The 17,290-nt window shown below is 38.6% G+C and overlaps 1 protein-coding gene across 5 annotated transcripts in view; it reads left to right on the top strand.

Annotated features, from left to right (window-relative positions):
* Positions 1–17,290, top strand: part of CDKAL1 (CDKAL1 threonylcarbamoyladenosine tRNA methylthiotransferase) — a 551,454-nt gene that overhangs the window by 352,299 nt on the left and 181,865 nt on the right. For all 5 annotated transcript variants that reach the window (XM_087820618.1, XM_087820616.1, XM_087820619.1 and 2 more), the window contains one exon: positions 7,599–7,744. In XM_087820618.1, coding sequence (XP_087676744.1) covers positions 7,599–7,744 — 146 coding nt within the window. The remainder of the gene's footprint in view (positions 1–7,598; positions 7,745–17,290) is intronic.

Genomic DNA, 17,290 nt, shown 5'->3' with positions numbered 1-17,290 from the left:
GGATCCAGGCGATCGGGGTTCGATTCCCGGTCAGGGCACATGCCCGGGTTGCGGGCTAGCTGATCGGTGACTCTCATCATTGGTGTTTCTATCTCTGTCTCTTCCTCTCCTTTCCTCTCTCTGAAATCAATAAAGATATATTTAAAAAAAAAAAAAATGCTCAAGAAAATGGATTCTGCAGTCTGGTAGACTTAGGTTCTAAATCCAGTTATTCCACTTACTGCTTTTCATTGTGTACATATTTTAAACACCTCCAAATGTTAGTTTCTTCTTTCATAAAACGGCAATGTATTAGGATGCATAAGGTTATGCTGTACAGCAAATGATCTTAAAATTCTCAGTGGCTATGACAACAATAATGTATTTCTTGCTCTTGCCATATTTGTGCCATGGGTTGGTTGAAGCTCTGTTTAAGTTTTCTCCACTTCAGAACTTACACTGGGGAAGGGGGGGAAAGAGACACGGAGAACCACAGGCTTTAAACCTTCTGCCCAGAAATAGAGACTGTCACTTCTGCCCACATTTCATTGGCTGCCGCATGTCACACAGCTACTCCTGAGTATAACTAGGCAGTGATTCTAACACTCCCACAAGGAGAGAAACCAGAATATTAGGCAAACACTGATACAGTCTACCACAGAAGTAATAAAACTACCTGCACCATCAAGTGAGGGGGTCAGGTGAGATGCCCAAACTGCCCCAGAGCTCCTGACACAAGTATGGGCTCCATCCTCAAAGAAGGCAGTGTGTTTGCATGTTTATAAAGTGCAGAGGAGGTTACTGTCTTCTTTGCATTCCCAGTCCCAGAAACGTTGTTTGATGCTTAATAAATACTTGCTTAGCCACATCATTTCACATACCAAGCAACCCTAACGAGGGCAGTTACAACACTGCAACATTCTTTCTACTGTGTACAGCCTAACACATGAAAGAAAAGCTATCTAAAGTGAGCCTTATTGTGGGAAATCAGACCGTAAATAAATGAGTTAAGTATTTTAAAATAAATCTTTAACATCTGCCTTTCTTTCCATTGGATTCCTTAATTAGTTATATCTTGTTTAAGAGAAGCCAGTAGAATTGTCCGAGCTGAATGCTCAGTCTAACTGGGTTGTACTTTCCCCATTAAATTGATCAGGCAATTAGAAGTTTGTTCTTTTTGTTTGTTTGTTTGTTTTTATTTTGTTCTTTTAGTGTTTAGTAGACTCAGTCTTTTTTTTTTTAATGGGAAAAAAGGTAACTATATGTGTATTATACATTTGCTTTTTTAACATATACGTGTTCATAATTTACAATGTTTGAATCACCACAGATTTTACTGTTTTTCTTTTAAAATTAATACAGTAAAATTGACTTTTTCATGTGTGTTCAGTTTCATGAATTTTAACATGCATAGATTCATGTAACTATCACCATAATCAGGATACAAGAACTCTCTTGATTTCTTGGCCTTAGCAGAGCAGAATCATAATTTTAAAATAAAACACTGAGCCCTAGCTGGGTGCTCAGTGGTTAGAGCATCAGCGGTGAACTGAAAGGTCCCAGGTTACATTCTGGCCAAGAGCACATACCTTTGTTCAGGCTCCATCCAGGCAGCCAATCAGTGTGTCTCTTACATCAATGTTTCTCTCTCTCTCTCTCTCTCTCCCTCTCCCTCTCCCTCTCCCTCTCCCTCTCCCTCTCCCTCTCCCTCTCCCCTCCCCCTCCCCCTCCCCCTCCCTCCCTCCCTCCCTCCCCCCCCCTTCTACTCTCTCTGAAAAGCAATGGAAAAAAATAGCCTTGGGTGAGGATTAAAAAAAATTAAAAAAACAAAACACTGATAATATCAGTTGAAAATAAACTGTATAATTACAACTCTTAGGATTTTGACAGTAGTATTAATGTATATTTTTGTCTCCGTAATATAGTGTCTGATTATTGACTGACACTAAGTGAAGTGGTGATGATTAAAGAACATTGAAATCCTTTTAACATTTCTGTGAAAGCTAGTAGAACATTTTGTCTCAACGTATTTTAACGCAAATATGGAAAATGTTAACTCTTTGCAGTTTAGAAGTGAATTTTCTGTTTTAATAAAGTTATAGATCAAATTTAAATTAGCATGTGTTCACAATTTCTAACCCTTTTCATTTGGGACATAGGGATGGGAAATATTCTTTTCTCATGCTCCCTCATTCATTTTCCGATGCCATTAATGGTAATTTATTTTCAGACTGCTAAGAGTAAATGTAGGTGTTGGCAGTTCACTTAGTGGCTGTTACAGTGTCATTAATGAAATAATGGTTAAAATATGACTCTGGTCTTACTTTATCTTTACTTATATGACTTTGGGCGTGTTGAAGGTGACTCCAGAAATAGAATGTCCTAGAACACAAGCATTGCTCTTTTGACTTTTAGCTACAGGTCTTTTTAGAACTTCCTCCAAAATACCTGTGTTGATTAAGTGATTGGGCCTTTCAGTTATTCATTCATTCATTCAGCTACAATTTAAATATTTAAGGGCCAAGCATTGATCAACAAAATGGGGCGATACAGATAAACAGTCTACCCTTGGGATATGAGCGCGTACAGTGAAATTGCAGGACAGGGAAATAAGTGCTAATAAAAGTCTAAGTGCTCTGGCATTGAGAGTAGAACTACTTACCAACTCCCTGGAAAAAGGATATTTAAAATAAGATAATATTGCTACAACAGGGATGAACTTTGAAAACATGCTAAGTGAAGTAAGCCGGACACAAAGGATAAATATTGTATTATATGAGGTACCGAGAATAGCGACGTTCATAGAGACAGATAGTAAATAGGATTACCAAGAGCTGGGAGGAGGCAGGCATTGGGAGTTACTGTTTCATGGGTAGAGTTTCAGTTTGGGTTGGTGAAAAAGTTCATGGTATGAATGGTGGTGGTGATTGCACAACATTCTGAATGTTCTTAATGTCACTGAATTATACACCCCCAAATGATAAAATGGGAAATTTTATGTACATACATTTTACCACAATAACACAAAAAACAATAGTAACCAAAAAAATTTATCATTTATAGCCCTACCACAATTTTTCAATCAAGCTAATAGTTTTGCATGAAATCATATATTTATTAAATTCTAAATTCCTGTTTTATTTAATTGAAAAAATTAAATAAATTACATACTTCCACATGGATGACCCTTAAAAACATTATGAGTCAAAGAAGCCAGTTACAAAAGATATATTGTATGATTCTGTTTATATGAAATGTCCCGAACAGGGATTTTAGAGCTTGAAGTAGACTAGTGGTTGTTTAGGGCTGGGGGAAAGGAAATGTGGACTGGGGGCAACAGAAAGAGACTGCTAGTGGGTACAGGGTTTGTTTTGGGGGAATGAAAATATTCTAAAATTAGACTGGTGACAGTTGCACCATCCTATGAATATAGTAAAAAACATTTAATTGAATACTGTTTATGGGTGAGTTTTATGATATGCAAATTTTATCTCAAGCTATTTTAAAAATGCTTAAAGGTAATAGTGTAGTTTCTCTTTTTCTGAAGTATTGTCTTCATCATGTATCTTAGGTCAGTCGGAAACAACATGATGTGTAAAGTTTAGCGTTTTAAATATGTACATACTGCCTAACAGAGTCATAATCCGAGAGGGCTTTCTGATTGGTGATTGTCAGTGTGAATGTGGAGACATCTGAATGCAGGTATTAATATATTTTACGCTTCACACACTGAGGGACTTGGTAAAGCAGGCAGTGTATATATTCAAAGCTAGGTCAAATATGATGATTAATTTGATGACCACAGGGCAATAAAAATGAAACTTAACATTTGTTTTAAAAAAGTCCAGGATTGTTTTTTGTTTTTTTAAAATAAAGCCTGTTTTCATTCAATTCATTATTTTTTTCTTTGCTTTTTAAGTTTATAAAAAAAATTGCAAACCTTGAGATGATTACCAGCTGGAAATAGGTGAGCTCCATGAAAAAGCACCAGGGAGAAGTACTACTGTTTTGTTGGTCTGGTTAGCCATTCTCTGGCCCCTGCCTATGAAATAGTCACTATCTGTATTGTAAGCAGTCTTGATACATCAACTCTTAAATTATAAATGTCCTTATATTAAATTAGATACCATTTGCATGCTAGTTGCTACCAGAGCTCCTACACACACGCACACGCACACACCACACACACACACACACACACCCAGTCTTGATACATCAGCTCTTAAATTATAAATGTCCTTATATTAAAATAGATACCATTTGCATGCTAGTTGCTACCAGAGCTCCTACACACACACACGCACGCACACACACACCCCTCCCTTTGTGTATGCATACACGCACATTTGCCTGTCTACTCAGCCTCTCTCCCCCGGCTCCAAGCTCAGGTTGCTCATGCCTGCCATTCTCCTGTTAGCCACATTGAACTAAGTCCCCTTTTTTCTGGTTAACCTGGACCCCGTACATCATTTCCATAAGAAAATACACTGTGAATCCAAACTGAAGGTTTCACAGACTTTTAGAAATAGAACCCATGGTGGGGCTACCTATAAAGTGTCTGAGTTTTACTTCTGTACATATCAACTTATATATGCACATATAATTTTTCACTTGTTCCAAAACTCAAGACAGGCTGATCACATGCTTATTTACCTGCTCAGCTATGCACTTATTTACCTGCTTTAGCCAAGTTGAACTATTACTAATTGAAAATTTGTCTTCCTATCAAATAGCAGTTATATATTAGGCCTCTTTCTATGTATGCTGATGTGACCTGACCCACATCTATATTTATATGTTTGGGGTCACCCTTCGCTCAGCCCCAGCCACGGTAGAGACCCCGAGAGAGGGTGAAACCGTAGCCCTGCTCTTGTAGAGCGTCTGTCCTGGAAATTTATGATCACATTGCAAAGTAGAGCCAAGAAAGGAGTCATAGAGGAAGAAGTCATCTCCTGCATGAGAAAATGTGTAGCTATAAGCTGAGCCTTAAAAACAGAAGAATTTTGAAAGCTGAAGAGGTCAAAGGTTATCTTGGACCCATAGTGCCCAATGAGAACGGGCATGGAAGAAAACACAAAACACAAAATTTGTACTTTGTTTCTCTCAGGTCCATTATGTTCCGTTGTGGTTCTTTTAGTAGGTGAAATACAGACTTTAATGAAGGGCAGGTTTAAAGCTGCAAAGCCTGTGGTGTGAAGCTGAGGTTGTTACACCTGGGGAAGTCTTATTTTGAGAGCCAAAGGGGGGAAAACTACCAAATTTACCCTCCTTGTTTGCTGATAACGTTTTAATTTGTAAATGGCTGTGCTGTAGCCCGCAGGCTTCCTCTGGTGCAGTCTCTGTGTACAGCAGTAGGCCACCCTGAGTGTTCCTAGAGAAACTACTCGACCCTTTCTGGTCGGGGCCATGTTTGCTGGGGACGCCCTTCAAGTTTATTTTATGTAGATCAATACGAATGACCTCTCTTTCACTTACTAGTTAAGGGAACTAGCTTATTGAAAAGCTGTTCTATTTATTGGTGGGTTCCCATTTATCTGTATGAAAATGATATCATAAAACTTTAAATATTCTCCAAGAAATAAGATCAGATCATTTACATATTGAGTGTTCATATAAGCACATACTGGATTATTTTATTTTATTTTCACAATAGTCCAGTAGCCCTGTGTGGTGGGAATTACAGGTTTCCCATTTTATAGATGAGAAAACCGTGGCAGAGATTGAGAGTGAAATTTTATTTCACAAATTGTGTTATTTGATAAGGTGATATTTTTTACCACAGTAGACATGTCAAAAGTTAACTAAAGCTGAGCATCCTGCCCCTTTAGAAAACTAAGATTTTTGTACAACTGTTTCCCCTCACTGATTGGGAATCTTGATGCTCAGGTGTGAAATACCTGAAAGACATAGGATCATAAGAGAAGGCCAACACATTTACTGTAGGGTCCATCATGATCAGTTTTACCCTGAGAGTCCACTGACTAGATCCAGCCAAGAATTGTACAGTTTTGTGAAGGGAAGTTTCAGATAATGTGTTAATCAGTTATTTTTTTGCTATATAAGAAATTCTTCATGTCCAGTTCCAATATAGTAACCAAATATAACTAGGTATATATATACCTATTAATTTCTGGTAGCAAAGGTAGATAAAAGATGTCCATGAATAATATTGTTTGGTTATTTGAATTTCTTAGCCAAAAGGATTTTTTAAAACAACAGTTGCTACCAAGAAGGTAACTGATTTGCATTCATCGCTCTTCCACTTTGGTAAAAATGCTAATTTTCAGTCAGTGGAAAGAAAGTGGAGAAACAAAGGGCACTGTCTATACGTGTGCATGACTTACCCCTGACCAACTAGGAGATGATTCTGTGGAACGAGCTGGCTCTTCTGACTCCATAGGATCCCTCAAAATATTGTTCTAAGGATAAAATGAAATAACATGTCAAAGTCAGTACTTTGAAAACTAAAAATCTTTGGACACATGCAAGTTATTAAAAAGAATGTCCTTTCTTGACATTTTTATCTCTGTTGGATTCTTTGCACTCTCTTTGCCGTCCTTCCCTCCCTCCCTCCTCCCCCTTGGCCTCTCTACCTCCTCCTGCGGGGGGGGGGGGGGGGGGGGGGGGGGGGGGGGAGCAGAGGGGGCATGAGGACACTACTGCAGCGTGGAGGGGGGCGCAGTTAGCCAGTTTTCTCACGTTTGCAGAGATGGTTACGTTACCACAGCTTTCCTTTCATTACTCATTTTCCTACTCCCTTTGCATCCCTGGAGGAATTTCAGAACAGTCTCTGGGGTTTCTAATTTGTTTCCCTCGAATTGACTCTCCTTAACTTTGCAAAATAGATTCTCGCGCTACTCTCCCCGTATTTCTCTCCTCTGAAACTGCATCTCAAAGGTAGGTGTCAGTCATGACCCGGGCAAGCTTCATTGTCTGATCCTGTGCCTTTTGCAAAGTAAATTCTCAGAAGATGTGTTTATTAGCTGGCTGAAAAAGAAACAGGTGAGTTATAGATGGCCTCTTCTTCAGTATTTAAAAAATAAAGTGTTCATGTGCCCTGGATTTGGAAACTTTATGCAAGAACACAGGATTATACGGCCTCAACTGTTTGCATTAAATACAGGACAGGGCAAAAGTACGTTTAGAGTTGTTCATACAGAAAATAATACAGTACAATAATTAATAAATAACAATACAAGAATAAACTCTCTTTCACGTACTCACAACTATAAACCTACTTTTGCCCACCCTGTGTTGCTGTTTGTCCTGCTAATGCAACAGGCAGAATATAAAACTGCTGTGAGGCTCAGGAGAAGTATTTATTTTTAAATACTCAAACATCTTCTTAGTCTTCAGGCATTACACGAGTTTATTACTGTTTTGTCACCAAAGAGAGATGATGAACGTGAGGAAATAACCCTGAAGTGGAATTGTCCAAAAGGAATATTAAGTCCCCAAGTGCCATGATAGACACCGCAGGTGACATTCACTGTAAGGGCCTAGCTGATCGGCCTGCTTTCAGCTGTGTTTATTTGCCTCCACTTGTGAGTGCTGATCTGAGGGAAACCGTTCCCTGCTTTGTTAAGATAATTAATGTTTCTCCTTCCATTTTTTTAAAGGAAATGGCTAAAATCCTGAATCATCCCCGAGTCTATGCGTTCCTGCACATACCCGTGCAGTCAGCCTCCGACTCCGTGCTCATGGAAATGAAGAGGGAATATTGCGTGGCCGACTTCAAAAGGGTAGTGGATTTTCTGAAAGAGAAGTAAGTCTATTAGCACTCAAGGAAATGACCATTTCTTTTTTTCTCTCAAAAGCATGTGGCAAAATGCACTTATTGTAGCCACAATTAAAGGTACCAGGGAAAAGGTGAGACTTTGGAAGCTTTCAAAGCCTTTGTTTCCTTAGGGACCTTGATGTGGTTTTTCCTTTCTCTTCAGTTTATATCCACCTTCCATCTGTACACGATACAGCATTAATTTGTGTAGGATTACCAATCTCTCTAAGGTATTGTGCATTATGATTCCTGACCTTGTAGAGGAAAACTGCTTTAAGCTTTGCTCTGCTTAAAATCTCCTTGAATGTGGCTTTTTGAATTTGCAGTCTGGTTTTGACATGGAGGTGGGCCATATCAGGTCACTACAAAATTGATAATTTTCTACTAACTAGCATTTCTTGAAGAGTATCTGGAACATCTTTGCTTTTATACACTATCCCCGTGGTTTACTTGAAGAATTGTGATTTATAAGGAGGTTTGGGGATTCTGTTTTTTAAAGTTCAAATTGTTATTGACCAAAATTAAGGCATTTTACACAATCTCAGACGTAACTGATGATTTTGTTTCCACAAAAGCACTTGCAGCCCATAATTATATTCTTCAAAATCCTTCTTCTCATCATCACCAAACATTGACTGCCTTCTGTGATTATACAAGGCAGGAAACAGCAGTGCCGGCCAAGGTCATAAAGAACTTTCTCAAGTCTAGGGCAGTGTTCTCCCTCTGGGGCTATGTCCTTGGCATATTTGTGGCATGGATCTTCCTACTTGCCATAATTTTCTTCCATAATGTTTTTCTTCTGTTGTTTTTCTTAATTAAGACAAGTTTTTATTTCCATCTTCTTGTTTATAATTATGTACTTTTGTACCATGTATTTTATGGATACGATGGCTTTATACAAATTGTAAGCAATTATTTTTTCCACTGTCAATTAGTTACTTATCCTGACTACATACAAATCTTTTAAAATCTTCTTCTGTTTACTTTCCCCTTCCTTCTTCATCTTTCCTTTATGTGTCTTTCTGATTTTTTTTTTTTAACCTCTGGGCATTTCTTGATTATCCTAACCACCAGAAATAAAAACACAGTGTGCATTCAGACAAATACAGCTAATTGTTTGAATGTTCAAACCAGTGAATAGAAGGTATATTTATTCTAGGATTCTGTAATAATTATTATTAAGTATATCCAGTCTCCAAAGTAGAAAGTGGAAAAATGACTGATCTCTACCACCTCTAATACTTTCTGATCTTGGACAGAAGTGAGGTCAAAGCTAAAAAATAAGGGTTTTTATATTAGATCTGTCTTTTGGCCTGTATCCCTCTTTTACACTTATTCTTGCATATTGTAGGTAAATTTGTCTCATGTAAGAGAGTCGTTTTGGGCATGCCGGCACTAATGAATAGAGCGTTTTCAAAACTGAAAATAAATCGTTGCATCTGTGACATTTCTTGCCTCCTGCTTATGAGTGCAGTAACAAATAATGTGCACAATTCATACCTGTTGCACAAGATTTTGCCAAGTGCAGACATGCATCCTGTTGTGCAGAACAGACTAGAACACTTTCCAAGTGGTTTGTTGCATTAATATGATTCAGTGAGGTTCAGGAATCAACACCTCTCTTTTACCTCCATTTGGGTAAGTACTGACTCAGTTGTTTGGGGAACTACTGTGGCTACTTCACTAGGCAACAATTTCACAACAAGTTCTAGACTTTTATGTTGCTCCAAAGATGGACCTGTTGAATTTGTTGCACCTTGAACAGTTTCAACAGCATCCATGAGCTATATAGAGGTCAATGATGATCACATCAGTGTCTTAGAAAATAGTCTCTTCTCTATTCATGGGCTAAGCTCATTGTCCTTTCTTTGGATTCCAAGTTACTCTGAGGCATCCATATAGTTTTTCTCGAACCATTCCAACTGGCTGGAAGACCCCAGAACCAAGTACTCTGCCCAGGCATCCCCAGTATTTCCAGTACTAGAGATCCCAGGAGAGGATATTGGAGATGCCTGGAGAAGACACCCTTCCCCACCCATCCATCCACAGTTCAGTTCAAGTGCTATGAATCACTGGCATTATAGAGTATCGTCTAGCCACTTAACACCTCCAAGAGGGTTGTTGTTGTGTGTTTTTTAACTCTGTATTATGTACATGCAGTGAGGGCAGAAGCAACCATGGTATACAGTTTCATACCTAGTTGTGATTTTATAATTTATAAGATGTATTGAAAAACTATAGCAGGCAGCCAATAACATATACCTGATACATAGAGCCAATAACAGAAAAGTTACTAGTACCTTTTGGGAAATAAAGAAATTTGCCCTAGCTGGTTTGGCTCAGTGGTTAGAGCATTGGCCCACAGCCTGAAGGGTCCCGGGTTTGATTCCAGCCAAAAGCACATGCCTCAGTTGCAGGCTCGATCCCTGGCTCCGTGCGGGAGGCAACCAGTCGACATGTCTCTCTCACATCGATGTTTTGCTTTCTCTCTCTCCCCTTTCCACTCTTTCTGAAAAGCAATGGAGAAAATGTCCTCCTATGAGGATTTAAAAAAAAGAAGAAATTGTATTATCACTACTAATACGGTAATCCTTGCATAGTTTTGTACAGTTCTTCAACCATAAGACTGTATATTTCGTCCAGTCCATCCTGTTGCATGTAATACACCTTCCCTCCTGTGAGGACACGATAATCCAGCTTTGCTCACTAGTGAAAATGTTTTCTTGTCCTTCAGGGAAGTCTGTCCACCCAGGGAATAATTTTCAACTATAATGGACATTTAGAAATAAATTAAATATTTTAAACACTCCTCTGGTCTGATATTCTGCTTATTTCTTTCTATAAAAACTACCACAGCTTTATGCCAAATAGATAGTGCTTATTGGAAACACCCAAGTTTCAGGGGTTCTGTGGAGCCACTGGTCTGGATAACCGATCCAGCACGCAGTTGTTTTGTCCAGTTTATTAACATTCAATACAATATTGTGATTCTTAGAAAAGGGTCTAACAGTATCAACGTTGCCCTGTTTAACGCCTGACACTGTGTCATAAAGTGACCCTGACCTACCAGGGTGTGTTGGGTCCCCTCCTCCCCTGGTTTTTAACTCCCATATAAATGTGCCCCTTTTCACTCACACCTTACTTCCTTGGAAGCCTTTTCAAGCCTTTTTTGTGACAAGCCTTTAACAAATAAGAGTCTCATTTATTTTTTTCCAGCAGTGTGAGGCTTCTCAGATATTCATGTTATGAATTAGAGACAAAGTATTTTCTAATCTGTTTCTTCAAAAAAAAAAAAAAAAATCCAGCCTTTAAAACAACCTACAGCACTTAAGACTCAAAATCAAACTATGGGAGTGCCCCCAAAGCCACAGGCTCCTAAACTGCTAATTCAGCAGTATTCGTAGTGCCATGTTTCTCAAACAGGGGAGGTGAAATCTTTTTAATTAATTTTCCTTATAGCTGAAATTGGCCTGAGCTATAACTGGGAGCAATATAAGTTTACGTATGGGCCAACTCGAAGCTGATTCATTATTCTCATTTGTTTGAAAGTTGGCAGCTGTTATCATAACAGCAGCTGGATTGAAGATAACCTAGCAGAGTTGGCACATGTGGAGGCCTATGGGAATTTATTAAATCATGCAACCTTTGCAAAGGAAAGTGTCTAAATTACTTAATGCGCTAATTTAATACAGCAGGCCGCGAGCAGACAGTCATATGACTTAAATTATTCTATTCAGATTTATTAATCCAGTCGGAAAATTAACTGAGAAGTTTGATGTTTTCATTTAAACGGATAAGATGATTTCTGGAAATATAGGACAGGGTTTGCAGGGATATGGGTGAAAACTACCTAAAATAAGAGGTGCAATTCTAGTTTTAGAAAAATTTGTGTTTTTATAATTTTTAATAAATACCTCAAAAAATGTATTTCTTTAATTACCCATCACTTAACTGCCTCTTATGTTATCTTTTAAATATGTAACTGGGATAAGAAGAGTATAAAACTTGAATTGTTTATTTTTATTTTCTTGTGTAATTTTGAAAGAGTTCCTTCCCAGTGAGAGGAATTTTCACTTTGATATGGTCAGGATGATATATTAAGGGTTCCCAGGACCTTGAGGCCTTGGACATAGACTTTATTTGTGCTCCTCACTGGAGTAGTATTGTATTTACACAATCAGTCTCCAAAATAAACCACATATTCACATATGTTAAAAAATGACAGCATGCAGAGATCTTCTCTCAAGTGTATGTTCTAGATGCTAAGTAAAAGATCTCGAGTCCTCAGATTCACACAGGAACGTGGGAAAGCAATATGTAAGAATGATAAGAAATGAAACAGTTTATCTATTAAGACCTAACTGTTTACACAAATAATTTTGTTGAAAGTCCAGTGGCCTTTTGGTTTGTGTTAACTAGACCTTAAACTTGGCAGACCAGATCCACCTCCCTCACTCAGTAAATACACTGTGAATTCATGACCACTGTGTGTTTACCTGCAAGTCGCACAGATGTAAGGTAAGTTACACCTCACTGTAGCGTCTTTGTGTTGACTTTTAATTCCATAGCATTATCCATCTCAGGACTTGCCATTATCATTTGTTAATGTACAGTCTACGGTGGATAGAATATTAACCCTTTTAGCATTGTGGTGTCTGTTCACACACCCCTGAGTTTACTGCACCCGGAGATTTCCTAGTGAAATGCCACAACCAATAACAAACGAGCCCTGAGGGGTCAAGGGGGGTCTTTTTGTGGGGAGAACACACTGGAAGGGAAGTAGCAGCCTTGAGAGAAAGTTCTGCCCTCCGATCTGTCCACTGTGTACTCAGACACTTACGAAGGGGCACAAGGGCATGGGGCCAGGTCCCTTTGGCAGGGTGATTTCTGTAAGTGTGACACCAATTTATCTCATGTTGTCCAACCGATCTTATGACCTACTTTACTTTTCCAGTCTATCTGCAAAAAATGATGCTAACTCATTAGCATCCTGAATTCATTCATTCTTTCTTTCTTTCTTTCTTTCTTTCTTTCTTTCTTTCTTTCTTTCTTTCTTTCTTTCTTTCTTTCTTTCTTTCTTTCTTCCTTCCTTCCTTCCTTCCTTCCTTCCTTCCTTCCTTCCTTCCTTCCTTCCTTTCTTTCCTTTCTTTCCTTTCTTTCCTTTCTTTTTCCTTTCTTTCCTTTCTTTCCTTTCTTTCCTTTCTTTCCTTTCTTTCCTTTCTTTCCTTCTTTCTTTCCTTCTTTCTTTCCTTCTTTCTTTCCTTCTTTCTTTCCTTCTTTCTTTCCTTCTTTCTTTCCTTCTTTCTTTCTTTCTTTCTTTCTTTCTTTCTTTCTTTCTTTCTTTCTTTCTTTCTTTCTTTCTTTCTTTCTTTCTTTCTTTCTTTCTTTCTTTCTTCCTTTCTTCCTTTCTTCCTTTCTTCCTTTCTTCCTTTCTTCCTTTCTTCCTTTCTTCCTTTCTTCCTTCCTTTCTTCCTTTCTTTCCTTTCTTTCCTTTCTTTCCTTTCTTTCCTTTCTTTCCTTTCTTTCTTTCCTTTCTTTCCTTTCTTTCTTTCTTTCTTTCTTTCGTCCCAGTCATCCATGTGCCCTGGAACACAGCCTGATAAAAGTCAGGTTATGTTAAAGTTGTATTTTATTCTGTTTTTTTTCTTCTATCTAGTTTTATTCCTAGTGTCTTGGAAACATAAGTAGCAATATTTATCAGATTAGAAGAAAAGACATTTTGATAAGAAAGAATAATTCAGCAAGGATTAGATAATTACGGTTTCTTCCAGGTGCACTCCCAGAGGTGTTTCTGTTCACTGATTAACCACCTCCAAAGCAACTGAGGCAAAACACTTCCCTCAAAGATCTTTTCTGGCTTTATTTCATCATTTCTAATATCTTTGGGTTGTTATGTTGGGTGTCCCTAAGGTCTTGTTTACCGTTTTACCTTTTCTCATATTTCTGAGGAGTGAAGTTCTTTTCTTTTCCCTTCTGTCCATTGCTGCTTTTAAATTTCTTAAGGAGGGTGAATACATATCATTCACTGGAATAGTTATATAATAGAAACAAAACTTTTTTCTTTTGCAGCATGGCGTTATGTTTATATTGAAAAGATTTTGACATCACATGCTAATTTCCTTATTATTTTGGGATTACCCCAAATTTGATTTATTAGGTTGAAGACAAGTCAATTTTCTGTTGAGTTAGCTTTCTGTTTTCCTTTTAGCTTGGTCAAAAGAGAAATTTCATCATTCCTAACATCCTTCCATCTTATATCCTTCCTTTATAATATGATTGTGTCATTCCTTTCAGAAACCGAGACGCTACATTCCTTTAACCCAGGGGTGGGGAAAGTCCAGCCTGCGGGCCCTGTATGGCCCAGCCTGGGAAATCATTTGGTCTGGCCCTGCCAAGGCAACTGCAGGCAGCACTCAAAACTCAGTAAATCTAGGAGCTGTTTTCATAGCTAATTTTTAAGTTGATAATTTTGTATGGCCCACAAATGATGTTATAAATATCCAAATGGCCCTTGGCAGAAAAAAGGTTCCCCACTCCTGCAAATTGTTTGTACATTTTTTTCTACCTCAACACTGATTGTAAACATAAAGGTCAAATCCTATATCTCTGAACCCATATAATAATAATAATAAGCACTTTTCCTTTCAGGGTGCTTTTCATACTCTGTGGCGCTCACGTATTATTGTCATGATATTGTCACAAAAACCTAGCCAAGTATGTGGGATGGGTATTTTTAATTGCTCATATAAAACGAATGTCTGGATTCACAATTCTGAAAAAGACTTGTTAAAAAGCCCATAGTGCTGTAATGCATAATGGGACTAGATCCTCAGTTTCTGCTGTGTAGCAATTTTCCTACCAATTCTAGTAATATAAATTAATTGACTCATTTTTTTCATTTATCAGTTTTGTGCCCAGCACTGTAAAAAATGGAACAATAATAATACCAATAATAATACTTAATATGGTAATAGTAATAAAACCAATAGCTAATATTTTTGAATGTTACTTTTCTGCCAAGCACTGCTGTAACAGCATTTCATATATTAGTTTATTTAATCCTTAAGGCCCAAGGATGTTCAGTAATTTCCCCATGGTCATGCGTTAGTGGTAGAACCTTGATGAAAACTCAGGCCATGTGATTCCTGATCTGGTCGGTGCTCAACCATTGTGCTGTACTGTTATTCTAATCTAAGGCATGTTGCTCTAGCAATGGAGACAATAATATGGACTCAACAGATATTGAGGAGAGATCATTTTCACTGTTCTTTGGAGGAAGGATGAGAGTGTATGCATGAGTGTCAAGGATGGCTTCCTGGTGTCTTAGCTCAAGGTGTAGTAGGTGATGTACTTAACCCAGATACAAGAATGAGAAGAAGAGGAACTGGGGTGGAAAAGATAATGAGTTTGGTTTTGGACTTATTGAATTTGAAATGCTTATGTAGAAAGTTCAGAAGAAAGCCCCTAAGCTGTAGAAAATTTGGGTCAAGGGCCCATGAGTGAGCTGAGGGCTGAGAGATAAATGCTTGGGAGTAACCAGCGTTGAGTAGTAGATGAAGCTGTGGTAATGACATCACCCAGAAGAGAGAAAATGGAAGGCTGGGAGCCGAAGTCTAGGGAGCACTAGTATTGGAGTGATGGAAACAGAAAGAGGTTCCTGTGGCAGAGGTTGAAAAGGCAGGGTCAGGCCAATGTAGGAAGAGATCCAGGAGGAAATGACACTGCAGAAGCTAAGTGACGTTGCAGTTTTAGGAAGACGAAAATGGTAAGGGTCAAATGTCAACTAGAGTTGCCTCCTGCAAGCAGACATAGGTGTAAGTGCTCTGGGTTATATGGGGAAAAAGTACTGTTGGGTTACTTTCCCAAGTACTGTAAGTGTCGAAGGCTATTGAGATGTAATGATGTGTCATATCCGAGCAAGTCTTCACGGATCTCAGCTGACTGCTGCTTCCCCAGTTCTTAGCGCAGTGCTGGGTTTGTGCTCCTCGATTCCCACATCACCATCCTGTACCCACAGCATTGAGAGATTTCCCCATCACCATCCTGTATCACAGCACTGAGAGATCCCCCATCACCATCCTGTATCCACAGCACTGAGAGATCCCCCATCACCATCCTGTATCACAGCACTGAGAGATCCCCCATCACCATCCTGTATCCACAGCACTGAGAGATCCCCCATCACCATCCTGTATCACAGCACTGAGAGATCCCCCATCACCATCCTGTATCACAGCACTGAGAGATCCCCCATCACCATCCTGTATCCACAGCATTGAGAGATCCCCCATCACCATCCTGTACCCACAGCATCGAGAGATTGCCCCATCACCATCCTGTATCACAGCATTGAGGAGCACAAGAGCAGGAGGCAAGACAATATTTGTTCAATGAATGGCACTTACTTTGGAACCAATAAAATTAAGGCTTAGAGTAGGATTTCTCAGTCTGTTTTAATTAAAGTTATCTTTTCATAACCAAGAAAATCTCCTGTTATTTGCAGAGAAACTGATATATTCCCTTTAATAGAACATAACACTCTATCTTCTTAGAGATTCTGTGTTCTGTGACTCCCTGCTGGTTAATAACTAACAGTAATTATTAGGCAACATGTATTGGGTGTATAATATGTTGAATGTAATATGTTCAGTACTTTACATGGATTAACTAACTTAGTTTTCACAATACCACATGCTAAAGAGGAAATATTATTACCCCCATTTTATAGGTGAGGAAATGAAGGCACACAGAGCTTACTGACTTGCGCAAAGTAACTGTGCTAATCATGGGCAGAGTTCAGATTCATGCACCAGCCTCGGAACCGTCTAACTTTATTCATCTCTCCTATGGCATGTAGCCTTTCCAGACAGGATAATATTTGGAAATAATAGGGATGATCATAATTTTCCAATTACAGATTGTACTATAGAAAATTTTAAGTTATACATACCTTCTCTTAAAAAATCTAACGTATCTTCCTGTAGTCAGTGTCCCCGCTTTTTTGCTCTCACTCGCCACTCAGGTGGAGAGGCACTGGGTAAGGGGGTGATAAAAAGCTGTTTTTGAGCATGACCACATGGAAAAAACTGCAAATAGAAGTAATGAGTGGTTTATCTGTACGAATGACTTTAACTGTAAACTGCAGCTTCTTTGTGAAGTGTGTGTGCAAGTACACATTTTTAAAATAAAGTGCTGTAGTTGTGGTTGTTATATGTTGCAGAGCAATTATCGTACATAATCTGCTGTGTTTCCAAACCTTCGTAAGTCCTCATTTCTGTCTCCTATTTATTCTTCTTTCCTAGAACCAAGTATATTAATTATTCAGCTCAACCCCCTGCTTATAAACAGTCTCAACCCTTAACACTGATCCATTCTGTCACTTGCTGCAGCACAAGGAAAGAGCCAGTTATTGGTCACTCTCGCCTCTCCATATTCATATTCCCTGATAGACATTTACGAGTACACAGTATTATATCTAGACCGTCGGTTCTTGTGGAAAACCAGGAAGAAATGAAGGGAGCATGTGCAGTGCAT

Source organism: Miniopterus natalensis, chromosome 9 (genome assembly GCF_054644295.1).
Source record: "Miniopterus natalensis isolate mMinNat1 chromosome 9, mMinNat1.hap1, whole genome shotgun sequence".
In the NCBI taxonomy this organism is placed as follows: Eukaryota; Metazoa; Chordata; class Mammalia; order Chiroptera; family Miniopteridae; genus Miniopterus; species Miniopterus natalensis.
The sequence above is the reverse complement of the archived record's forward strand: the minus strand, read 5'-3'. Positions and strand labels throughout refer to the sequence as shown.